Here is a 27,294-nt window from a genome sequence, read left to right on the forward strand (position 1 = left end):
ATGATGACAGTTTTGGGTCTATTGTATTCAAATATCTCAATGTAGGTGTACCTCACTCTGAAGAAATGTCGCTCCTCCGTAAGCCAGAGAAGGGCTTCAAGCGTAACGGCAAGAACCGGGGCAGCGGCAGGAAGAAGAAGGACAGAGACCGAGACTCGATGGCCTCCAGCAACAGCAACGAGGCCGCGTCGATAGGGAGCTTGGACGGCATCGGCCCGTCCACTCCCACGCGGCGGCCATCGCCGGGCAACTACCGGACACCGATGGGAGAGAACGGGAACCCAGCCTACAGCTCTGGATCCAACTACTCCGGGAGCATAGAGAACCTGGACACATCGCTGGTGAACAGCCCGCAGAAGCCCAGTCGGGAGGCCCTCGAGGGCTTGATCAGACCCTCCTCGTACAGAGATAAGGCTGCCATCAACGCAGGGTAAGTTTTAAACCACATTTGAATTTGTCAAGATGCTAAGAGTTATATCACGCATGGAAGTTGGAATCAGAGATAATCAGTGGCAACATACGCTGTAGTCTGGGCCTCAGTGTTGCAGAGTTCAGTTGAGCGCAACGGACATCATTATGAGATTTCAGTTCGTTTACCGACTTGAAGAAATCTGCCTGCTTGCATCCGTGAGACTTAGTGTTAAACATTATTGCATATACTTCTGTAATTTCGGTTCCAGGAACAAGAAACAAGGAGTCTGTCATGGTAGAATGTGGGATAGCAAAGTTGGGTATTATAATCAAAATAGCTTCTTAACCCTTTCAGCACCAGGGACTGTGGACAATGTATACAATGCTGTGCGCTTTTCCAATCCAAACAAAGGGTTAAAGTTGCTTCTGTCAGAGTAGAACAGGCAATTGGGTTGACAGTGACACTCTGTTGCATTTTGCAAGTATTGAGTGTGAAGTGAGCAATAAATGTAGCGTGCAGGATGGCTCCTGGTACTCCATGGTTTGCTGGTGCCTTCTGAGGGTATATATCAAACCAAAAGTCAACATATTCCCTCCCCTCTGCCCATTCCCAACATCAGCTCTTAAGTCCGTGTGGTGACAGATCTTGTGAAAGAAATTTACTTTGACAGTCGCCAGGGAGTGTAGATTCTGGATCAGGTCAAGCCAAGGGGTAATCCCCCTGGCTCTATGCTTCAAAATTCACACCCAGTGTCTGGTTTTCGTTTCACGTTTTGGAACACCATATTTCTCCAAATTTGCAGTCAGTATATTTCCCTTTCTCTCTCTTTCCTGTAATAACACATACACATACACAAATATGCCCACACAATTGAGTATATGAATATAAGAACGACCCAAGTCCATGGAAGACCATTTCGAGTTAACTAAAAAAAACTTCATATCTTTTTTGTTTGTCCAATAATATTCTATTTAACTGTGATGGGAAGGCAACATTGTATATACAAATTAGAACATATATTATTATGACAATTAACATTAACATTAATTGTGGAGAGGCCATTTTGTGTGATGGACTTGGGTCGTTCTTTGATTCATATGGACTTGGGTCGTTCTTTGATTCATATACATGATATTCTGCTATAGAGATGAAAGAAGGACGAGAGAGGGCGCTATAATATGAATGTAAGAATGACCCAAGTCCTTCATTCTTACATTCATATAACATTTCACTCATTTATTTCAGGCACTTCCGGGGGTAATTAGGATTTATCATTTACACACAAGATGAGTCCATGCATAAGCTACAATTTCCCATGTCAAACTGAATTTGGCCAAAAATTGGACTTGGGTCGTTCTTATATTCATATACTCAATTGTTTTGTTGTTACTCCTTTTCGGAACTTTGAATCATGCATATCTTGGGGTGTGAAGAAAATGAACAAGGAGTACAATCCCTGCAACTCAAGTGTATCATTAGCTGGATACAAAAACAGCAGTGACACAAGTCGTTCCAAAATTTAGGAATGGGATACCCAAGGGGTACATACATGTGTATGGTAGACCTTTTGAATTATAGGCACCTGTTTCAAATACCTAGAAGGGAGAAGTCGGGTGTGTTTGTGTATGAATCAAATGTCAAAGCAAAAAAAGTCTTGATGATCATGCGATCATCATGTACCACTGCCTTTGTTAATTGCTGCAATTATTTCTATACTTTAATGTTATTATCATTTTGTTTAGAAGAGGATGCTAGCAAGGTATGAGAGATTATATGAAGAAGTGAACTTGCTTGTAAATAGCAATAGAAGAAAATAGAAGTATATAAATGTTGTATTGAGGAGGGCCTCCACAACTTGGACTGTTAGCAGGTTGCACAGAAAAAAACAACAACACTGTCTTTACATTGTGTGCGAACATAAGTGCGCAAAGCACAAAATCACTCGCGTCCAAGAGGGTGAAGGTTGGTGATGATAAATTACAGTGTGTATGTTTATATATAGATAGATGTTCTTTAGGGATGCTAATTGCTTTATTTCATATTCCTCAAACCGTGTATTTACCAGTGGACCTGAGGGGCAGATATTCTGTGTGCTGTTATGATTTGTCTCAGCTGTGATTGATCATGTGTGCTTGAAATAAGATCATTATATATGTTATTAAACCCTTTCAATGCAAAGCAAATTGTAACCGTACAGAATTCATGTAATATGCACATGACCTTGCATTTGGCTTATTTTGGGTTTAGCTTGTGAAGACTTAAGGTGTTCCCTGTGGGATTGTACATGAAAACTAGACTCTGAAGATGCCTTCTGGGCATGTAGCATCCCTTGAGACAAGCCTACCGTTTTTATTTTGAGTGGGTTTCTCCCAGTTCGGTAGAGCAGCTAGAGTGGAAATGAGGCTTGCTTCCAGAAAATTTGATCATGAACCTGTCAAACTCCTTGGACAATTTTTTTCCATACCGCCACCCATCTCTCTCGCGGCGGCGGCAAGAGAGTCCGATTTCGAGTCTGAAGTTTGCTACCTCAAAGCCGCCGAAACCCATTGAGGCTCGTGTGTCAAGGGGGATGAAATGATTGTGGGAATGTTGTTGAACATTTTGTTCATCATGCAGTCATCAGGCCTCTGCAGTAGCTCTCACAACAAACAGTGGAAACTTGGAAGGCAAAGTGTGTTGCACCCTCTCTCCACCAGCCAAATTTCCTTCTTCTTCTTCTTCTTTTTTGCTTTTGCTGGTTTAAGCCTGTTGTTACCATTGGTTACTGCAATGAGTTTATTATCAATGGCAGCTTGTGATACAGTGGTCCTGAGAGAGGTTAAGCAAGAGGATGTAAATGTCTAAGCAGATATTGGCTCTTGCTGTTGTTGTTGTGTTTTTTTTTTTTTTTGTTTATCACATTGATGCTTGTATTGCATTTCTTTCTTTTTTTTAATCACTTTTTCTCTCTCGTACTTTCTTCAACCTGCTCCATGATGCACACCGTTAGGACATGGTTGTACAAAATGCATTGTTTCTCTTCCTCATATTTATTGTATGAATTGTTAGCTCGATACTCGACACAGGAAATTAAGTTTCAGGAGGGATGCCCCCAAGTTGGACAATATCGATGCAAGATGCTGGTCGTATAAAAGGCACTTTTTGCTGCTTCTGTGTCTACTTTAGAATACATGTCAACTCAGCAAGAGTGGTTTAAGGGCTAAATGCACATGAGTCAAAGACAGTCTTTTAGCTGGGTGGACATAGTATTGATCCCACGTGGTGTCTGAAGTTTCTAGGAGGAGAGATTTGGACGAGCGCCCTGTATCTTGTTTCTATGGAAACTATGCATCAGAGTGGAAAAGCTTTCCCAAGTGTTACATAACTAGCACACAGGAAAAACAAAAGTATTGATTGGGTTATTAGTGTGTTAGTAAACCAAAGAATTTGTTGGGCTGGTAATCTTTACAGAAGGTTCTTCTCTGTAACTTATCCAACAGTCAATGAGATACACCAAACTGTATTTCATGTGGAGAGTTTATGACACATTGACCTCAGTCTTTAATCATTCTTCTACATTTCCTGCAGGGACTAAGCTTTCATCACAATCATATAATCATTGTGATTTTAATTCATTAATTGATGACTTAAATGTCATCACTACCATTAAAATTGACTTTAATGTTATCACTCATTCCCTCTCTTTGTATTCCTTCATGATGACGTGTGCTCTTGTTGCACATCACTTGGCTTGCTCCCAATTCTGAGGCCACCTTAGCAGCAGCAGTGAGAGCTATGGGGTGGGGGTCAAACACAACAGACCAATCCCCCCTGTCTGTGACCTGTGACCTTTGACTGTGCTTGACATCTCCAGACAGATTATGGGAAACATTTGTTAGTATGTGACAAAATTGATGAGCCATCTGTACATTATTCTTCAGAAATGCTATTTTTCCAATTTTCTCCCCAAACTCCCATGAAATTATGTCTTAATTTCCCAAGAGAAAAAGAGAGAAAAAAAAAAGAGATGGAACTTTGGCAGAAAAAAAAAAAACAGATGAGGAGGGAAAAAAATCAAATATACAGATCACTGGCTCCATTTTGTGTTGATAGATTTTGCTGATGATGTTAATACTTCAGTTGCTGAAAGTTTGCAGTAGCATATCCATTTATTCTGCGATGTTCCTTTGCCAAAGCTTCATCCCATTTCGTCCTACCAAAATGGCATTGCGTGACCTCGCTCTCTGCGCTAGGTCACATTAGTGGTCTGGTTGTGTTTATGTACCCCTGGGCTGGCCTTAACAGTCTTCTTTAATTGATAGTGACTCTCCAAAGGAGCCAGTCGGCCTATGGGTGGGTAAACAGGACTGTGATGAGTGTGAGGTGAATGCCAGCATGCCAAAGGAGCTTCGGAGAAAAGCTTTGATGGAACAATTTTAAGAAAAGTTTAAAAAGTCAAGTGCATTGCTTGACAGCTGAAGTTTTGATTTAGTGGGTGGTATTTGTGGTAAGATAGCTCCCTGTGCTGCATCTCTAGCTCATTTTAGCATGAGCTTGCCAACCAACTTCTTTCTACGTGGTTAGGGTTTAGAGGGTGTTCCTCTTAACTCTCAACCAGATTTGCTCAAATGTGTCTCTGCGAAGATTTCTGGCAAAGTTTTTGCATAGTGCATGTGATAATACACAGACCAGTGACAATGCAACTGAGTCAATGTAGTCACAAGAGTTACAGGATGGGGGCCAAATTTGAAAATAATGAAATTATGAAATGTTTGCAAAAAGTCCACTGCTACTTGAACGTTTCTGTGTTTTCATTAAACTGCCTTGTTTACATGTGACATTCAAATGCAATAATGTTTGTGCAAATTGGTAATTTGCTTCAAACCATCGTCCATGTAACATTGTGAATTTGATGAGTTTTGCTGTAATGATACACAGACTTTCAAGAGCTAGTGAACAATTGCTTACCCCTACAGTTTTTGTCCATATATTCTAATACATCATTAAACTGCCTTGTAGAAATCCAGAGCATATAGCCTAGACCTACTGCAATGCTAACATACCTAGTGTATGTAGGGTTGGGGGTACCACGTATCGTCACCCTAAGGATCTGTAGCTTGTTTATTCTAAAAATATAACACAAATCCGCATAATTCTTACCTCAAACATGCCATAAATACTGCAGTTTTGAATGTCGTGACCGTCTCGTTGATTATGAATCTCCGTTTTAAAATAGCGCAATTTTAGTGCGTGCGTTCCGTTTTCTTCGCGCAGCTAAAAAGGGAACCTTGCGATCGGCACCCCCTCCCCTCCATAGGTATACACGTGAATTTCACAGCATAGGTAATACACGTGAATTTCACAGGCCATAGGTAATACACGTGAATTTCACAGCCATGCGTCGTTACTGAGCGGATGTGTAATTTTTAGCTTGGTTTGTTTGAGTTTGATTTTCGTTTCTTCGTTTTTATTGTCTTTATAGCTAATGACACTTAATCCCGCGCGTACCTTTTCGTTCTATACGCAAACAGCCATGATACGCAGGGTGCCGATGGGAAGGTGCCCTGCCGATAGGTGGTGCCCCAACCATATAGTCAGTTTCACGTGTATGTGTAGGCCTATATCATGTATAAATTTAGAGTGTAGGGCCTATAGACCTTTGCATGTATAATAATGATAATAATAAATGAAAATGGGTTAGCTTTGAATGAAGTCAAATGATTCAGGCTTGAAATAGCTTCTATGCAAGTGAGCTTTTCTTATTGATTTCAATTGCTCAAAATCCTCTGGGGCAGATTCTTTTGTTGTTATTGTTGTTGTTTTATTTGGTTCAAGGCCTGCAGTAATGCGTCCCCTGTGTCGGGCTCTTGGAGAGGTAATTAATGAAGCCCTACTACACCTACACAGTCCCCATTCCAGAGGCGTACGGCTCATTTGTCAAGCCATGGCTCATTGCAAGAGTCGGGGGTCATATTTAGCCAGAGATTATTAGCCGAAAGCAATTCCCTCCCCCCCCCCCTCCATCTCTGCATTTCCTCTTTCTACGGTGTTCGTGATGATTATTATAAAAACAGACCCATTCTCATGTGTGAAGACCTTCAGAACTGATTGGATTTGGATGAACTGTCTCCACTTCTACATTACTGTGCAGTGATTATATGCCTTCAGTATAAGAACACAGGTTTCGCAGCATTCTCTGCATAAAGAGAGCAATATCTTGTGAGGGGGATGAACAGCACAAATGGAAAGGAATGATAGCTTCATGAATACAAACTGTCAGAGTGGCGCAGATAAAAGAAAAGTGGTTTATTTTGATGCCCATGCAGAGTGGACATGTTTTTCTATTATACTTGTTTGCTCTGTGTCATGAAGTATGACAGTTAGCAAAGCAGCTGATATCTAGGTCAATGCATTAGTGCACTTATACTCGGATACATCATGACAAACCCGCCACAAACATTTCGTAGCCATTGTATGTGATGTGCTTTTTCAAAATGTTATCTTCAGGGAATAAGAAGGCAACTGTACATCTACATGCATACTTTCTGCCTAGCTTTCTTTCCAATTATATATAAGTTGATGCATTTGATTATCAGCGTCAGGAACAGGGTTGCACTTGAGAAATCTGTGAATCTAACCCACAATAAATTATGCGTAGACTTTGTGAAATGAAAACACCTCAACAGAATGAATGTGGAAGTTGATGAAACTTGCTAAAAAGAAAACCACATTACGTTACTTTGCGGGGCTAACGGGGCTTTCATCTCTTCATTAGTGATGCATAGAGTCTCTATAGCGACTCTCTGTCTATGAACGGAGGGAGATATCTACACAAAGTGTTCCAGTGTCTTATCAAAACTACGACAGAATGATAGATGATGCTGTGTAGATAGCCGCGATAGATGCCATGCCTGTACGGGACCTTTGCCCACTCTGATGGACGGATGGCATTTCTTGGCTGTTTCAAATGCTACAAAGATTAAACTAACAGTTACAGTGTATAATGGGTCAGTCTGTTACACCTGGTGCTAGGGGGTAGTCTTGTTTCAATGCTGCTGCACCCAGGTATGGACCAAGATAACAGGCATATAAAGAAGTAAGGGATCCTTGAAATGCTGATAATCTTCAGGTTTTTTTTGTAGCCAATTGAATCTGGAATATAAGCCTACCCCCCCCCCCCCCCAATCATATGTTCAGTATATGTTCATGTAGTATGTAGGCCTACAAAAAAGCTAGATATTAAATCAGAGAGACAGTAAAATGACTTATTTTTGGTAGTTGTGAAATACAAAAGTGATCCAGACTGTTTGAGCAAAATGTGACTTTGTCTGTTGGAGGGAATTAATTTGATACATACTCAGACAAGTTTTATTATTCCTGTGGAAAGAAAAAACGGATACAACAAAATGGGAACTGTTTCCACAAATTGTCAGTTTTGTAAGGTGACTGATTGACTGCCACTGAAAAAGCAATGATTTTATATCCCTTTATTTCAGGTGGCATTTGAAGGATTCCTCTCCAATAATCACTGATTCATAACATTTGTGTCAGGTACTACCAGTACAAGATAACTTGTTTTTTTTTGTTTTTTTTTTTTTCATTGATTCCCTATTATACACATCACTGTGATGGACATGGCAGCAGCGTAAATGCTGATGACTGGTGATCGAGTCCTAGCCTTCAAGCATTGGCTGGCTATTATATGATGACCTAATGCATGTGAGATGCAGTGTATTTGTTTTTGTTTTCAATCAAAGTGACTTGCCCCAACAATCAATTTGACTACTGTTACGATGCCGGTGCCACCATTACACGGTTTAGCTGTAGCCACTAAACTGCAGCAGTTTACATCGATGCGTGTATGATGGTAAATCATCTGTCAGTTTTGCATTCCATCCTTGTCATAAATCACAACTCATATTGGGCGGGGCAGTCTTGTCAGTGTACAAACACACACACACACACACACACACCCACACAAGAGGTTGACCTCTGACCTTTTGAACTCCACCTGCCCCACCAGGGAGGAGCTGGAAGCAAAGAGGACTAGATGGGGAAAGATGTGCTCCATTTTACACTCCTGCAAAACAGGAGCGATCCCAGCAGGGTAATCTGCTGTAGGAGTCATCCGATGTAGGCCATGTTCACATACTTTTCCTCTTCCTTCATTGATTGCAGAAGTTGTGACCCATGTAATCTTTTGCAGTGCAAGATACAGTTGAGGGGTTTGTTAAATACCTGAAAATGTGGAGAGGGGGGGGGGGGGGTTATTCTGCAGAGGATTCTAGCACCATTCTCAGATGGGTGGGGTCTGCTCTTGGAGGCAGGACACCATGTGAAAGGTGTCACTGAGCTTGAGAGGCATTGAATCTTTATCCTCTGCAACATTTGTATGGAGCACCTAGTGATTCCATGGAGTTACAAGGTGACTAGTACCTCCTCACCCAGCGCTAGTGGGACCTCCTAGGGCTTTACTTTCTCCCCCACCCCCTCCCCCATATCTATTTCAGTCTCATGACAAGCTAACAATTTGTAGCGAAAAGCTCTCAGTTCCTGCAAGTCTCGTTTTCCACACAAGGGAGTGGAAACTTCCCACCATATATTTTCTTTGTCTACTTCAGAATATCAATTGTACATTCAAAAGTAATGTTTGGCATGTTGACAGAAATGCACAGATTGTTGACATGTGGAACTCGGGTGTATAGAGCACATGATTTCTGTTTTAGGGTCCACCACAGAGACATCCTCTGGAGTCCTGACTGAATAGTATAGGCCTGCATAGCTTTTATGTGTTTAATAAAGAATCTTCTTGATCTTAGTTACAGTAATAGTGATGCATCTGTGAGTAAAACTCAGTCAGACTTCCATTAAGGTTCAGGGAAGTATGGACGAACTCACGTGGTGAAATGAGGTATTGTTGCCCGAAAGAAACAATGTCAGGTAAACGTATGCCTATGTTTGCTTATTAAGTGAAAGAGGGAAGAAGTGTAGCAGGAAAGGACGATTGAAAAAGGTGAGCCAATGTGAAGATGGATATGCAGGCACATGAGATAGTTTATGGTGAAATTGAGGATGCAATATGCTTCCTTTGATTCTAGGAATAGAAAAGAGAGGCTTTCCTGTTTACTGCCCAGAGAATTTGTCTTTTGACATTGAAGGAGGCCATGTAGCCTCCACCCCCATCTCCCAAAAATCCCCCCTTTGAACCCTGATTGATTCATTCCGCTGATAAAGAATGGCTGCCAAAAGACAGATGAAACCGAAATATGGGTCTTTGTTGAACGAAAGCAACAGAGGAGAATGTGAGAGAATGCCTTCCCAGTCCCACAAATAAACATTCATGGTGTAATTTTGTGCGCCCTAACAACATTCTAAAGTGACATAATGGACAGAAAGAGTACTTGATGGATTCCAACTGAATGTTTATCAAACTCATCACACCTCTCATAGAGTGACTTTCTGGTGATAGGGAAGTAGGTTGATGTATTGGGGGTGAAATGTCACATGCCATGTTTCTGTTCTAGAGATAACCTCCTTGTTACTTTTTCTTATTGAGAAGGGTTTTGTAGTGCCTGAAGTATTCACAATTCATGTAAACATCACATCTCATGATGAAAGACAAAGTGCTTCATATTTACTCCTAAAATTGTTGAAAGGATCATCTGCCTCGTTAGTATACCAGTGTTTCTAAAGAGCTGCATCCCACATTTACTTTCTGACTCCAGGAAAACCAAAATCGTGACAAAACCGAGATGGGTTTGTCATCAGGCATGCAAGCCATTCTATAAGATATGATATGCAAGATAGTCTTGAATGGAGACTATGTTCTTCTCACAGTTACTGTGCTGCTTGATCACACTCCATGCTGTTCGTCTCTCATAGCCATTGAAAAAAAAAGAGAAAAGAGCCATACTTGACTGCTGATGACATTAGATCTCAAATGTCAAAGACTACACAAGTTATATTTGGAAATGATACCCATACTACTAGTCTTATGGGGGGGGGGGGGGGGGGTTATTGGATAGCACTAACAGTTTCATGAACGTCTGACACTCTTGATGGTCCAGTTGGCATTTCCTTCAGAAATATTTCAGTATTACTTGTACATGTATGTTTACTTCTTTTTTCTTTTTTTTTTGAAACACAAGTGAAAAATGAGCTCTATGCCGGAAAAGCTCTTAATTTCTTATTCACTCTGCTGAGATGGCTATTAACCTGCATGCATGTTGGACATTAAATAAGTTAAATGAGGTAGCGTCACCATATAGTGGTTGGTTCTAACACTCAATCTATCAAAATTTAGCTTTGTTTTCAATGGATTTTGGTAAACAGCAATATTCTCTTCTTTTTTTTTGGGGGGGGGGGGAGGATGGATGGGGACTGGGATAAATTCTCATGGAAAGATAGTTGTGAGAAAAAGGGGAGAAAAAACCCAAAACTAGAAGATATCTACCAGGTAGCAGCTGCCATGACAGCTGTTAGATCCACACCTGAAACTGAAGTGAGGAAAGTTCATCTTCTTGGAAGGATGAATTCGTTGCGGCGAGATGGATTACGGTGTCAGCGCCATCAGCCATGTGAAGCGTCATTTTGAAGTCCCCTTGGCTGCGGGACTGGAACGCTAATGAAATACACAGCAACCACTGCATGACATTTGATTCACCGATGGCTCTGATATGCTGAGATGGTATTCACCCCCACTGTACTGGTACATGTACCTGTAAATACTAAGGTGGTGTTAATGCTGCAGTCAAGAGAATTACCACAAGTGGCAAGGATGCTACCCCCCCCCCCCATACTTCTGAAAGATTAAAGGGAGCACCATGACTGATACATTAGGATTATGGCAGCTTCCATAGCAATGACACCATTTTGCTTTTAGGAATACAAGGTGTTGCCATTCTGACATGTTATTGTCATTGTCAGATCCTGTTTCAGAAAGTATTTCTTTCTATTGACAACTGGTACCAGATGCTTTGGGTTTGATATTATGAGTTAGCGGAATCATCCTCGGGACTAATAAATGCTTGTGTAACACTCTTAGTTCTTGATATATTGCTGTCTTTGGTATATTCCTGCTCTTGTATTGAAGAGAATAGTGATGAGTGCTCTTGGCATGATATGTGCAGGAAGGGGATAAGTACACACAGTGATGCAATGTCGAAACAAGTTGAGTCCACTTCTGCCAATATCTGATCATCAGTTGAAATAGGAAGTGGATACACAAGTGAACATGATACAGAATGTATGGAATAGAACTCATGGCACTCCCTAGTGTGCCCTCAATTGGGACTTAAGTGATGATGGGTAGAATCCCTGTTGGGTGGCAAAAGGACTTGTCATACAAAAACCAAGAGTACGCGATCATAAGGGTAGTTTATTATACTGAAACTTTGGACATATTACTCATCTTCATATAAAATGATGGGAAAAGATTGACACTGGCTAATGAATATGATGAATATTCATAAGGGGATGTTCTAAATTTAGAAAGAGGAACACCATATATGGTCAAGAGATTTTGTGAATGACCACTAGGCATCATGGCGTAGAGAAGTCACCACAATGGAATGCGATGGTCAAGTATAATGCAGGTTGGTTGACACAAAGGTTGACAGACTTTGAAAAGGGTGGAGAGTGTGTGGTCAGTGCATTGGGGGTTGACCACTTTCCTTATAAACCACTGCCGGGGTGTTTCTCTGAGTTGAGAAGTGGATGTTTGGGAAACTGAACATACACAATTTTGTGACTTGCTGTTCAAGTGTGTGTAGGTAGATAGAGAGAGGGGGATTTGTGGTTATAGTAGAGTTGAGGTGTGGAGAATGATATTAGTGTGAGACTAAACCCTAGGATCTGTAAGAAAATCTAAAAACAAAACAAAACAAAACAAAAACATGGAAGATATTCATTTGCGATTGCACAAGACCCAAAAGGGTTTTATTGTTTGTTTGTTTGTTTTTTTTTTTTAGGGGGGAGTCATTTTTAAATTACGAGGACAAAATGAAAGGCAGCAGACTTCAAACGAACCGGGAAGCATAAGTGAATGCACCTTTCATGTTTCTGTGAATTACATGGAATGTTGAAAAAAAAAAATGAAAGTGGGGCATCAGAAGGGAAAATTCATCAATATCCCCCCATCATTTCACATAGTGCTTTCAACAAGAATATAACGTTGGAAATAGATATTAGTCTCTCCCATTCTCAGACAGGATATCCGGTGGGAAGTGTTGAAAACAAGAATCAGCTGCACAGTGGCCGTGGCTGATAGACAAGGAAACAAGTCCTAGTCCCAACCATAGTGGTTTGTGTGGGTGTGGTGTGATATGCCAAATACACCCCACATGTCAAAGGAATATTTGCAGCAGAAGTGCAAGGAAGTGCACAACCTGATCTTAGTGAAGGGCCAAGAATCTTGTGGATGACAGGAATTTAGTTTCGGGAAATGTGACTCAGGGGTTTCAATCTTGTTTTCATGATTTTTATTGCCAAATTTCGTGATATCAGTGATGGGAGCTGGGACTGTTGATGTGTAGCATGGTGGACTTTTGTTTGTGAAACTCTTGGCCTTTCAACCTCTTTGAAATCAATGCCAGAATGTGGGCATGTGTGTGCATGTGTGTATTAGTCTGACAGATAAAAACCTGTTTTCAGATAGGAAGTGATTATATTGTGGTACATTAGCCAGCTTTCATGGATTTCCAGCTCTAGCAAGCATTAACAGAATTTTGTTGGTTTCCATGTGCCAGTTTGTGTACTTTTTCTTTGTCTGGGTAACAACTTCCCGTTCTGTACTGGCTTGAAAGAAAACAATGGTTTTGTGAAATTTGTGCACAGAAAACAGGATAACTGGTCTGCCACAAACTACAACTGCACTGCACCCTCCCAACAATCTGCAACCTTGTCGGTGCTTTTCTGTGGGCGTAATGCTGGAAGTCTATCAGACCCCCCTACTGACGTATCCAGTGTGGTTTTTCATCCTCTTAACCGCAGCAAAACAAACCTCAGAGTCAAAATGGGTATATGGTTGCGTACAGATCTCTCTCTCCCCCACCCACTCGCGGAATATTCACAGTGGTGGAGGAAGACTAAACATGGTAAACAAACATCCTGAAATAGGCAAGGGTATTTTGAGGGGATACCTCAACAACCTCACATAGAGGAAAAAACACATCCATAACTGGTTATGAGGTCCAGTCTTATTGGGAAGTATTGTGCTATTAACAATCGCAATTACTGACCGTCCATTCAAACTGGAATGGAAAAAAAAATCATGACTTCATGGCACTCGAGAAGTAGTTTAAGTTTTTGCTGCTGCAAAAGAGCATGGGTGATTGCCTTTAGAAGACCGTTGTAGGCAATTACAGCTTTGGTGTGAGTACCATATAAGTTATTATAGGCTGGTCAGCTGCAATGTTGCTGCACATTTTGCGTGCCTAGCTATGGGGTGAAGAAGAGGCAGTTGATTGACTAAAATGTTTTTCTGCTGTGAACGGTCTAGTTGCAAATCGTGACAGCAAACTTCGTGCGAAGTTTGTTTTTTAAAAAAAGTTCCCTCTGAACCAAAAGCCACAAGATGTAAGGTGTGAATATGGCTGAATGCTATCAAGCCTAAATTTTGATCATTTATGACTTCATTTAGAAATACATTAGTTCAAGATATCACTTTCGCATTGTGGACATGAAACATTCAATTCAATTCAATATTTGTAGTTTCTAATACATTCTTTTTGACATTTATATTTGGTATTTTGTTTGCTAGAAAATAATGAAATCAAACAAAGTGGAAGATTGTACATTGAATGAGATCGTGGCCTTGTGGTGTGTAAAACATATCATACGTCACAATGACTATTGTCATGGCAATAGCGTGCCATCTTCTAGAATTTGTATTTGCTGTCATGATTTTGCCATTATTTGTATTATCGTATGGGTCTTTACACAGCACTGCCCATACAATGGTTACTCATTGTTTTGATGTGTACAATGGGTTCGTTGTTTGGTTTGCAACCGACTCTATTCTTTCTTGCCATTGAACAGTTCATTTGACACATGGGTTTATGCGCTGGAGGACCCCACTCTTTTCCGCATCACCAATTGTGGTTTGGATACAATCATATACAACAAGAATAGCTCCTGTTATAGGGCGGTTATCTGTGGCCTGTTAGGCTGTGATGTCATCTATTGTTATCTGATAAGAATAGCCAGTTATGAATTGATAAATAGTCATGCCAGATTTTTTCTCTGATTTGTTTGTTTGTTTGTTTGCTTGCTTGCTTGTTTGGCTGGCTGAAGCTAATTTGAAGCAAGTTTTGAGAAGAGTGACACACTTTATTCGCTGGAAGGATCTAGAAGACAGTGGAGTTGAGTGTCATGGAAGTTGCTTGTGTGAAATCATGAATTCGAACTCATCACCATTATCATGATAAAAGTTGCAGTGGTAAGATATTAATAAAACTTGTTTAAAAGAATGAAAGCATATATGAAAGGATGTAAAGATCATCTTCGGATGTTTCACTTTCTTCATGACTGATAAACTGAAATTACCAACCTCTCTCTTTGCGTGTATTTTGTTTCTTTTCTTTTCGTGACAATGGCAATATGAAGCATCTCCTTTTGTTGGGTTGGATTTCAAGAGTCTTGATGAATTAGCCAATTTAGGTATAATGCCAGCTGTCATCTCTCTCTTTCCCTGCTCTTATGATACATCATAAAAACAACAACGATACAAACAGTAACAAAGTATAAAATGAAGAAAAAGAAGGGAGGTTATGTCTCAAATTTAATATGAAAATAACCTGGTACCTCCATCTGCTCACATGCTTTCTATTTTTATTAGGGTTGTAAGTTCGTAGTGTCTGCCCTCAAAGCATGCATGAGTAGGTTGTAATGTCTGACAAGTCCAGACTCATTAATGTGCAGTACATCAGTTAGATAGCATTGTATCAGTGACTGTTGTTGTTGTTGTTTTTATGTCATTGCCTCAATAATCAACATCAGAAATGAAATGAATATTGCACCAAATCAACAACAACAACAAACAAGAAAATTGAGTTTGTGTCTGAGTTGAGTCTATCATGTAATTTGTATGCGAATGGAAACATCAGTGCAGAATTTAAAGAAGAAAGATAGAGAGACCATCCCTACAAAGATCATTTCCTATTTACCACTAAGAAGAGAGTATACTTGTAAGTGGTGTAACATTGCACATTTCCAAAGAGGTATTCTGAGTTTGCACTGTACCAGGTGGCAGCAAAATTAGCACGCTAATTTTGAACCGTGCTGGCGTGCGCTGCACCACCGTGCTAATTTGGAAACACATTATTTTCACACTGAATGTGCATGTGTGGCATATGTATCAACATTGCGTCCACCTATTCATATGGTCCAGGCTTGAAGGTGAAGGTAACCTGGGCCCCACTAACTACATAGCACATTAAGCGTGTCTCAGTGTGCAATGCTTAACTGCCACTGTATTCCTTCAGATGGAAAGGGGGGGGGGGGGACAGGAACACATTTTGCTCTGTTCTCAAACTTATATTCCTGTCACAATTGGGATTATACCATATTTCATGACTTTTTTTGTGTGTGCTATGCTGCAAAGTACTGGAGCCGAAGGCCTTTTTTGCAGCGTGAAACTTTTGTGAATTGCCGACTGACATTCAATGCATTGTGTTGACCAACACTTCCACGAATCTTGGCTCTTCGCGAAACTCGCCAAGGTTTCATGCACTCGAAAATTTCTGGTTTTACAGTAACCCAATATTAGTTGACACGATAATAATAATCTTGTCAATTTTTTCAGAGGAGCTTTAAAGCTCTTGTGGTCTCAACCTCAACCCAAGTTGTGGTGGAATACTTCCGATGTTGTCACTGGTAGGTTTTTGGTTTCCCAGAGTCTAACGTCTCCGTGAACTTTTTCAATACACGATTCACTGTCATATGACAAGTTAAACATTCAGAGTGTACGTGAAGAACATCGAGAGGAACCAAACGATGGATGTTGTATTGCTGCTGAAATGCAAGTTCACTTCCACTGATAGAAGAGTTTTACATTGATGGTGTCTACTCCACCATCAGTGATCTCAACTACAAGTGCCCATCACTTCTTTGTTTCATGCAGTTTTAAAGGGTGTGTACCGTTCTTGTTGAGGTGAGGATTTAGCTTTTAACGTTTTGCGAGATATTCACAAACCACTCTATGAGATGTCAAAGAGCATGCAATTCTAAGGGGTATCAAAAGTTTATTTGATGAAAATCGGTTTTGAAATGGCTGAGATATCCAAAAACATGGTGAAACAAAGAGATCCTAATAAAAGGCGTGGCCTGTCGCCTTTTATTATTATCACTTTTTTTGGATATCTCAGCCACTTGAAAACCAATTTTCATCAAATAAACGCTGAATCCTACTTAAAATATCATGCTCTTTCATATTTCATAAGAGGTTTCTCATTATCTCACTTAGGAATGTTCAAAACATGAATCCCCACCTCAACCAGTACTGTACAAGTCCCTTTAAGATCTGGAGGTGTGTACGTGTATGGTATTTCCATGGTAATAACAGTAGAAAGGAGACACCACCTGCTGTGATTTGTGTTTCTTGGGGGAGCTTCTTCTTTTCGAGCCGAAATGATTCATGGTGCTTGCGTTCTTCTTGTTTAAGTCCATTTTACTACACAAGTTTGTATTTTTACTTGACCCGTCTGCGCTTGGAGTAGATTTTCGTAGGGCTCTGGTGTGACGGAAGAAATAGAGGTGATTCTGCTTAGCATTTGAATGTGGCAGAGGATATTTGCTGTGCCATTCACAAAGCAGTGTTTATGTTTGCCCAAATAATTAGGACGGGGGAGTATAAAGGTGAGATTCTCCCCACTAGAGAACCACAAAACCACAAGAGTACTGGAAATGCCTTTCTGGGGAGCAGTGGAATTTACGATATGTTTCAGGAATGCAAAGTATTTTCAGTTGTCTCTGTAAACTCACTCTAGACTGTGACTAACAAATACCACAAATTGATACAATTTTGTGCCTTTGAATTGACTGTGGGAAGAGAAGGCATGACAGCTATACCAGACTGGGAGACCCTGTGGTCAAGAGAGACTGCATAATTTGTATTTCGCGTGCATTCAACGTTTCTGCAAAGTCAAACCTACAACTAATGTATCAGCTGATATGAAAATGGCAGCATACTCCAACTTTGAAGAACTTCTAATCATTAATAGTGCCTGCTTAGGATTACTGCAGAAGTTGAAAATTTCTTGTGATATTAGCCCCTCCCCCTCCCCCCCCCCAAAAAAAAAAAAAACAAACATATGACTGTTTATCTCAAGATGATGGGTTTACCGCATTGTGAAAATACATAATGCTTCGCCCATGAAACATCCATAATACTGAATGGAAACACATCCTCAGTGATGGATGCAAGGTAAAGATTGTGATGTTATATTCTATCGGAACAAAACAATGATTCTCTTTCCTTTTACAAGATATGATGAATCTCATTCTGCTCAGTGGTGGATGCAACATAAAAATCATGATGTTATATTCAAATGGAACAAAGCAGTGGTTCTTTTTCCTTTTACAAGATATGATGAATCTCGCTCTTTTGGTCTTTTAATGTGTGTGTGCCATTAAACTAATATAACATGCTCCAGTTGTAATAACCCTTGTAAGTATCACTTGCCTGCAGCTCCTTGGGAAATATTGCATACCCTTTACTAGTAACGAGATGAAGTAGTAAACTTTGTGCTCTTGTGCAGGAACTCGCCCATTTATTATCCACTTGAAGAGGTTTCTTGTTTCCTTGTTCCTTCATTTATTGTATGCATCACTTGTGGGGAAGATAGAAAAGAGGCATATTTCAAACTGTCAACGAATGCTGCCGCGACCGAATTTGATTTATCGCACGCATTTTTTTTTTCCCAGTTCGTGGAAGGCGTTTTCAGGAAGATGGGGCATGGTTTTGTGAACATGATTAATGCTCTGCCCAAATTGCACATGTCTGTTTATGAATAAAAAAAAAAAAAAATGGGTTCTAATGATAATTTCAGGATGTATAGTGTGTGTGTGTGTGTGTGTGTGTGTGTATGTGTGTGTGTGTGTGTTGGGGGGGGGGGGGTAGGAGCTAGGGGGATGAAGGTCCTGTGCATAAATCATCTCATTCTCTGAGAAAAATATGGCAAAGCAGAGTTTAAGTTATTTTGGTTTACTTTTAATGCAACATTTTGCAACTCCAGTTGTATGTTGAAACAGTCATGAAGCGCTGATCATGATGCTGTGGTCAAATGAGTAGACTGTAGATAAAGTGTCCTGTTTTGACCATAACTTGTCATTTGTATGTATGCAATATTCATTAATACCATAACATACATGCAATTATTTGTGTAGATCTTCAAAACATTTGTGTCTGTAGGTACTAATATTCTTTCCATATTATGTGAGCATAGATCCAGGAGGGCTTCCTACTACTGTATACATACAATCTGTTTAGGATTCTGGAAATTGTAGGGAAATTTATAGAATTATGGGATGCCATTGATTCCCTATTGAAGACACTAGATACCCAGTTCACTGCAGCATCCCATTATCAATGCTTACATTCTTGTGCCAATCTGCTGTCCTGACGTCCTTCCATTTTGCTCTTCAAACACGGAGCTGATGTGTACCTTTAAAGCGAGTTATTCCTCCAGGAGAAAGATGTCCATTCTCCGATAATGCATCGAACCAAACACGTTTGCTCTGTCCTGTGGCTAATATTGCACATTTCCATTAGGCCTAAGTGGTCCACTACCGCATTGGTCAGTGAGTGGTCTGTGCAGAAGAGCTTCTATGGCTATTTGCATGTAAATGAAATTTAAAGCTTTCCCATTTCCAAATTGCCTCCAATTTCCCTGTCCATATCTGTTTTCAGTAGCCATTTCTGAAATTTATTGTGGTAATATCCACAGAACAACCACATCTTCTTGCACAAAGAGTATGAAGTTTGTGGGGTTTTTTTTCACCATCTGTTTTAATCTAATGTTCCATTGTGTTGACTAGTTTTTGAACAGAACTATTGTATAGTAACACTTCTGGTATCTGATTTAGGGCTGCTTTTGATTTACCAATATCAAAATGCACATATTGGCAAAATATTTCAAACATTATTTATAGCTAGATAACTAGAATAAGTACATGTACATTCTTTTTCCACGTAGTGTCTGTCTCCCCTTCCCCTTCCAGAAAGATATTTGTACACAGTTTGAGCGTTTTACTACGTTAGAGTATACACGTTCACCTTACACTACAGTTTTATTATCATTTTTTTTAATTTTTAATTTTTTTTACTACTCTGCTCGACGAAATTCATCTCTAGAATTTGCTTTTTGTACGGGCAAGAAATACAAAGAGAAGTTCGGAGGATTTACGATTGTTTGATTAATGCTTCAAAGGGCAACCAATTAGTATTAATGTCAACTGTTGAAATATAGTAATGATTGTAACAAGGGAAATTTATAGTAACGATATGATTGGTTATTGCAAGCTTATGATAGGTTGCCCTTTCAGTTTTGGATCGGTGAATTGACACTTCCATTTCTGGAACTCAAATACGAGATTATGTTGTCATGTAGCGTATCCGAGTTAGCACGATGGTCAAGTGGATGGTGCATGAACACTACAAGAGATGAACATCCACTCGAGCAAAAGATTACGCTAGACGACCCCAGTAGCCCGTGAACTTTGGTGGATAAAACCCGCCGAAGTGAAATGAAACCAGGGACGGGGAGATTCCTGCTTGCTGGGGGAACACGATGGAGCTTGTTACAAAGCGTGGGGAGAGTGGGCGAGATAATTAGGAGGCTGTGCCGGGGGTTTCCAGTGGCGCGGCTGGGACAACCATTATCCATGCACCAGCAGGGAATTCTTGTCATTCCGTCATGTAGCTTTCACTACAGCCCGTCTGGATAGTAACTTCCGAGATATTCTCTGCCCCATCTCCCCCGTGCTCTCTCGCCGTCTTTCGTGCGTGAATCCAGCTAGCTATGCGTGGAAGAAAGGAGGGGGGGGGGGAGGTTGGTGTGCAGCAGTGTGAGTGTAGGATGGAGGAACAGAGAAAGCATGGATCTGTGTGATGTGGGATGGTTGTGTAGGAGGATGCTAATGGTGGGATTAGAGAGGGTATTTGAGATGAAGTCTACATAGTAGCATAAGATGGCATATGTTGTATGTAGGTCTGATACTGTATAAGCTGTTATTTTCGTGTGCAGATATTTTCATGAATTAGGAGGTCACAGCATTTCTGTGAGATTTTCTTCTTTTTTTTTCTCTTTTTTTTTTTTGCAAAATGATGACGAGGCTATCGTAAATGTACTATTAACCTAGAGCTTGGTGACATTTTTGTACAATTTGCGAAATTCACAAAAATTAAACATTCGCAAAAATTAAACGTTCACGAAAATAATGGCTCATACAGTAGAAGGAATAGGAGAGAGACAAATGATACAAAGATTAGAGGGTAGGAGAGTGTTAGTAAGATCCAAATATGTGATCATATAAACAATAATGACTAAGATACACACACGCTAGCTTAGAATGTTACAGAGGAACATAAAATGTGTGCGGCTTGTGTAGACGTGAACAACAAATTGGCATGATATATTGTGTCAGGTGATAAGCAAATAGTACTCCATAGCTGTGGTATTCACTATATCAAGAAGTATATTTTTGCAGGAGAGTGAAAAGGCCAGGGGGTTAGCAATCAAAGTCTTTTCATGCAGCCTGTGACAAGTCTTCAGCAACATTTATGAAGGAAATAAAATGCATGATGGTAAACATGAGTCAGCAAAGGCATATGCTAGTTATTGCTGAGCCATGCAACCTTCTGAAGCTTATGTGGTGGATAAACGTAGGAATTGAATTTGTGCATGAATGCAACTCATGAGCGTAATGTTGCATCATTGTGGATTAGACGTCGCGAGGAGTTGCAAGGAGATTTTCAGTGGGTAGAGGCTTTAATCTCAGTGGCATTTCGGCAGTGAGAAATGCTGAGTGACAAGTAAAGCTTCGTGATAGATTAGCATTGACATGGTATCGTGTTGATGATGGCAAGGGAAGATCAGAAAGAGGCCGAGTTGACGGTGAGGCAATGTAAGAAGCATACACTCTACACATTTAGTATACTGTAAAGCTATGTATAGAAACATTCGTGAAAAAAATTTCATGTATTGCCACTGGGATTCAACGCATTGCGTAGAAAAGAACTTGTGCATATATGCATTTTACTTGTGCAAATCTTGGCTTCTTATGAAACTCGTGAAAGTTTCGTGCATACAAAAATTGCAGGTTTTACATAACACTACTTTGTGGAAGATGGGTTGTGACATAGGCCTATATGCAGGAGGAAATAAAGCTCCTTGAGGAGGAGGGAGAGGGGAAGATAATAGTACATTGTTAGTACACTAACTTTTTTGTTTGTTAGTTTGGTAGTTGTAGGTAGAAGTAGAACAAGAAAGCAGGGGAGAAAAGAGGGCGAGATTTTTCTTGTAAGATGTCTTTCCATTTTGTCGGATTGCTGCAGATGGTTGTGTTGAAAATGTGACAAGTAACAATGTGTTGCACGAAAGATTGCTCATGTACACAAGTGTCGTTGTCCATGCAGCACATTCATTGCAAAGATCAAACATCCATATTAACATTGACAAGGATTCATCCTCATGTGCATAACCTGGTTGTGGGCTTGAAAGGGGATTTATATCAAAAACAAAAAAGCAACAAAAAACAAAACAAAACCCCACATTATTTCAAACTTGTTCAGAAATGTATTTCATGCTGATTGAGTGATACATTGTATTAGTAGGTCTAAAAGCATTGCTTGCATCACATTTCTCCTTAAAGGGAAGGTAAACCCAAAAAGCAATGTGGATTGAGTGAAAGCAGCAATATTAGTAGAACACATCAGTGAAAGTTTGAGGAAAATCGGACAATCGATGCAAAAGTTATGAATTTTTAAAGTTTTGGTGTTGGAACCGCTGGATGAGGAGACTACTAGAGGATATGACGTATGAGTGGACAACAATACAAAGAAAATATAAAGGAAATTCAACAAAAATTCACTTTTCTAGAATTATGAAAGAGCAATGGACCAACCTCTTTCAGAAAGCAGGGGGAATAATTGCTACCCCTAACATATGTCAATATCAAGTTGATGGAATTTGTAATTTTCATGAAAAATGGATTTTTGTAGAATTTTCTTTATATTTTCTTGGTATTGTTGTCCACTCATACGTCATAACCTCTAGTAGTCTCCTCGTCCAGCGGTTCCAACACCAAAACTTTAAAAATTCATAACTTTTGCATCGATTGTCCGATTTTCTTCAAACTTTCACTGATGTGTTCTACTAATGTTGCTGCTTTCACTCAATCCACATTGCTCTTGGGGTTTATCTTCCCTTTAATGCATTTCTTCTCTCAAATCACATTTGGCCTATAGGCCTATACCTAGATGTAAAGCTATCATCCAATTCGGTTTTGTTCAATTCTAGATACACACTTCCCCCTTATAACAGTTTGACCTCAAAGGTGCAATTAAGATTGAGGAGCTTACACATAGCACAGCTCTTTATTTACCTCTTCTGTGATGCTTTTGCATACATGAATGTATTCTCACATGTAGGCTTTTCGAGAATGTATGTTTTATTGACCGACCATGGGTTTTATGATGCAGCTATTGTATGGAATGTTGTTGGCTTCAGGAGTCAGTTGGGAGACTTATTTCAATGTAAACGCACTCTGTGAACTCAAAACACTGTTCAGAAGTGCCTTTCAGACACATGATATAACAAACATGTTCTTTTGTGTGTGTGAAACCCCTGGTAACCAGGCTTCTCATAAATTCCATGCCTTGCGAGAAAGAGGTCTCACCTCATTTTATCCGTGGCAGCTTGTCTGGTATTATCATTAACGTGATGAGTGAAAATGTCGTGATGACAGACGAACAAAACTTTCCCCCACACAAACATCATCAACTTGTACAGGCTGTAAGGCTCTTTCAAAGCATCCAAAATATGGAAAGTTAGATAATGTGAACTAAAAGAGGAAAAGGCCTTCATTAAACTGTTCCAGTAGTTGCTTACACAAATTTCACATTTCTAGTGCATTTCTTCCAACATTTGGAGATATGAATTATGCAAAATCATAAATACTTTGTGTGCTTAAAGTTATTGTGACAGACAAGGCTATTTGGTCAGAAGTAATTGTTAACTCACTTTTCTGCAGTTTTTATATCCTTTTCTTAACTGCAATTTGATAGACAAATTTTAGGTTTACGAGGATTTTCTTGTATTAACCATACCTCAAAATATTTGCCATGAATTTCTGGTATACTTATCTGATTGTTGTTGGTTTTTTTTATAGAGGTGAACATGGTTTCAAAGACTGAGCACAGGCTTTAAATGATGGTTTTTATGTAGGTTTCTAAGCTTTAAAAAAGAAGAGAAAGAAAGTATGCAGGCTGAAATCTGGAGAAGAGGGTCAGAGTAAACAGGGCGTCGGCTAAAAGAGGATCTGATGATGTTAATGGGCAGACTCGACCAGGAACATCCAGGGGTGCATGGCAGCAAAGTAAACAGAATTGGCCCTGTGTTTGCATCATACTCAAGTAGTTGATGTAGTTCAGAATTCTTCCACCGGTGTGGCCTATGTATTTGGAGTAGAATATTAATAAAATGAGATGATGAGAGAGTAGGAGAGAACATGGTGGGGATAGAGAGAGGGCGTGGGATAGATGGGGAGGTAGGATGGGGTGGGGGGGGGGGGGGGGAGATATGTGCCCCAGGGTGTTGAAAAGTCTCCCTCCCCAGGATGTTTACATTGGGATATTGATGAAATTCCTAGGCCTTCATTTGTTTAGCATCTTCTTCTTTAAGCTTCCATAATCTCAGATATGAATTCTGTTAGGCCTTAAAGGTGTGCTGCAAGGACAGTTTGATTCCACAAAGTCTGCAAACTTGCTAGAAGGGATTATGACAAAAGTTACTTATATATGTCAGATTCAGGACAGAATAATTAATACCTGAAGAATATCTAATGAAGGACAGTATCCTCCATGTTGTCCACACGTAAAGATCTTCAAGCTTCTTCCCTCATGCCCTCAGATGGATAAATTGAATTTCTTACAAGTTTGTTACAGTGATATTACTTTTATAAGGTCAGTTTTTGCATAAAGGAACCATTTCATATTAGCTGGAGCCTGTCTCCAACAACGAATTGCAAATGAGCAATTTTCTCGTTGGCTGATATGCAAGGCAGTCTATCTGACAGAGTGAACTTATTGACTAAGAATTTTTATGTGTTTGCCTCATGTAGCAAGACATGGTTTGCACACTAGTACCAGTGATGGGGATGACTATAAAACCCAAGCCAGTTGCTAGGCAACAGATGTTTATAGCCGCTGGCTGCAATCAGACTGTGGCATCTGCTTTATAGATGCTTTTCAGAGCTAGTCTGGCTTCAAGTCATCATTTTTTTCTCTCTTTTTTTTTTAATCAAAGCAGAAAACATTTCATTTTCCTATGCAGGAATAATTGTGAAAGGCCCAAATAAATTTACTTAGTCCCACATGTTTTAAACTGAAGGAAGAAAACGATGAGAGTATGGATAGGGAGGAAAGTGTTTGAAACTCATAATTTAAGTCTTAACAGGTTTTTGTTCATTTGTTTTTGAGGGTTTTGTTTGTTTTTGTTGGTTTGGTTTGATTTGGCTTATTTGTTTTGTTGTTGTTGTTGTTGTTTTTGCCAAAGAGTGTAGATGACAAGTTGTGAGTCTGTTGAATTATAAGGATCATTCTGGAGGATTGCTGCGAATTCATATCATCATTCACTCAATGGTTTGCCACATACTTATTTGATAGAATCAGTATTAGCTACATGTACATCATGCAAAGACGAAAGGAATGGAAAAAATGAATACATTTGAAAGATGTGGTCAGATGATGAAACAGTGGAACATGTGACCGTCCATGATGAAATGCAGGCTTTTCGTAAATAGTGAAGTATGATTGATCCAAGTGATTGCATTTCACTTTTCATGTTTCGGAATGAGTCATTTCTACCTGAGTGAATGTCAGGATATGCCCTAAGAGATAAATAAAGAACTGTTAAGAGGGGTGGGGTTGTGGTTGGGGGGGGGGGAACACCTGTAAAACAATTTATGACTAAAAATATTTTCCAAGTAAGCTGAGATCAATGCCAAAAGCATGAGGCATAGGGCTATCAGCAGGTTTTGACATCTAGGAAGCAGCTGCATTATCAGTGGGTGTGTAGTCTTGAGAATGGTTAGCAATACATCAAGTGTCAGTGAAAGAGAAAGAAGATCCGTTCAAAGTCATGGGGTGAGTATGGTATCAAAGTTTTGGAGCATTGCTACGGACTCTTTCGCTTTCTTTCTTTTTTTTTTAACGCTGACCCCGTGAGTCATGGGTGATCAACTACGTAAACAGGACATGCAAACATGTAGGATTTCTTATCATACAATATTTTTCTTTTTTTTTGGGGGGGGGGTGGGGAGGGGATGGTGAAGAAGAAAATCAAATAGGATGCAGAAGAAAATGTAGACTCGAAATCGTACCAGCCTGAATAGAGATATCCCTGCTACAAACAGTTCATGTGGACTTTGTACAGGTATGCTATGTGAGCAAGCTAGAAGGGGGAGGGAAGACAATGGCTCACACTGTATGTATGTTCGTGGGCGATGTATAAACTGTGTGCTCAGCACATATGCACACAAGCCGTATATGAAAACATGCCCCGGCGCAACAAAAAAAAAGAGAAGAAAAAGAGATAGCAGATATCACCCACCATGAAGACAGTGTCAAAAGTAGAGTGCAAGAATCGTGAGTCAGTCCCGAAATATGGCATGAAATTAGGGAAGATCCTCCTTCTAAGGATCTTTCATGTCCGTGAAAGAAAGTTTTCATTTCATTCCAGCTTGCTGTCGGGAATGCTATGAATCCCCCAGTGTATTAAAGCATCTTTCAGAGCAAAGGTGTAATTTACGAGAGGGATGATTTTAATTAAGAGATTGGGGATTGGTGGATGAACCTTTTGTGATTGAAATAGCCATCTGCCTGAAGATCATTTACATCTGGCATGCCCTAACATGAAGTGTATATGTGGGACACCATTGTAAGTTCCACCTCCCTGGTTTAACTGCCTTTGTGCACCAAAAATAGTACAACTCATATGAGGTTGTATCACATAGCTGAAAACATGATCATATGAGGAGAATGTTGAAGTGGCACTTCTACCATCTCTGAGTAAAATCACTATCATAAGCGAAGTTTTCCACATCTTAGTCACCCCAAATGATTTCTCACACTATACCAGAGGTTTCATAAAATCGGGAATACAGAATGCAACTTTAACATACTTTTGTCTTCACTTGTAGTACAATTAATCCTTTTCATTAGTTCATTTCTCAGTTTAAAAAAAAAAAATCATATGAGGAGAATGTTTAAGTGGCACTTCTACCATCTCTGAGGAAAATCACTATCATAAGCGAAGTTTTCCACATTTTGGTCACCCCAAATGATTTCTCACACTATACCAGAGGTTTCATAAAATCGGGAATACAGAATGCAACTTTAACATACTTTTGTCTTCACTTGCTAGTATAATTAATCCTTTTCATTAGTTCATTTCTCAGTTAAAAAAGAAAAATCCTTACATTTCAAACTGCATAAGTCAGTGTTGGCAGAAAATATCAGATCTCTTCACATTTGTTAGAACAAGAAGTCAATGTATTCCACAAGCTTGGAAACTCATGTAACTGAAATATATGGCAAGAGAAGAAGGAAGATGTAATTGTGTACCCTGGTAGTTTCTGGCCTTAAGCTATGGCTACCCTGAAGCTATGGCTGCCCTGAAGACCGT

The 27,294-nt window shown here is 39.8% G+C and overlaps 1 protein-coding gene across 1 annotated transcript in view; it reads left to right on the forward strand.

The window, feature by feature from the left end:
- Positions 1-27,294, forward strand: part of LOC140230923 (fermitin family homolog 2-like) — a 99,672-nt gene that overhangs the window by 27,200 nt on the left and 45,178 nt on the right. The window contains exon 4 of the mRNA XM_072311066.1: positions 46-430. Within this exon, the coding sequence (XP_072167167.1) occupies positions 46-430 (385 nt within the window). The remainder of the gene's footprint in view (positions 1-45; positions 431-27,294) is intronic.

The sequence above is a fragment of the Diadema setosum genome, chromosome 1 (assembly GCF_964275005.1).
Source record: "Diadema setosum chromosome 1, eeDiaSeto1, whole genome shotgun sequence".
Classification (NCBI taxonomy): domain Eukaryota; kingdom Metazoa; phylum Echinodermata; class Echinoidea; order Diadematoida; family Diadematidae; genus Diadema; species Diadema setosum.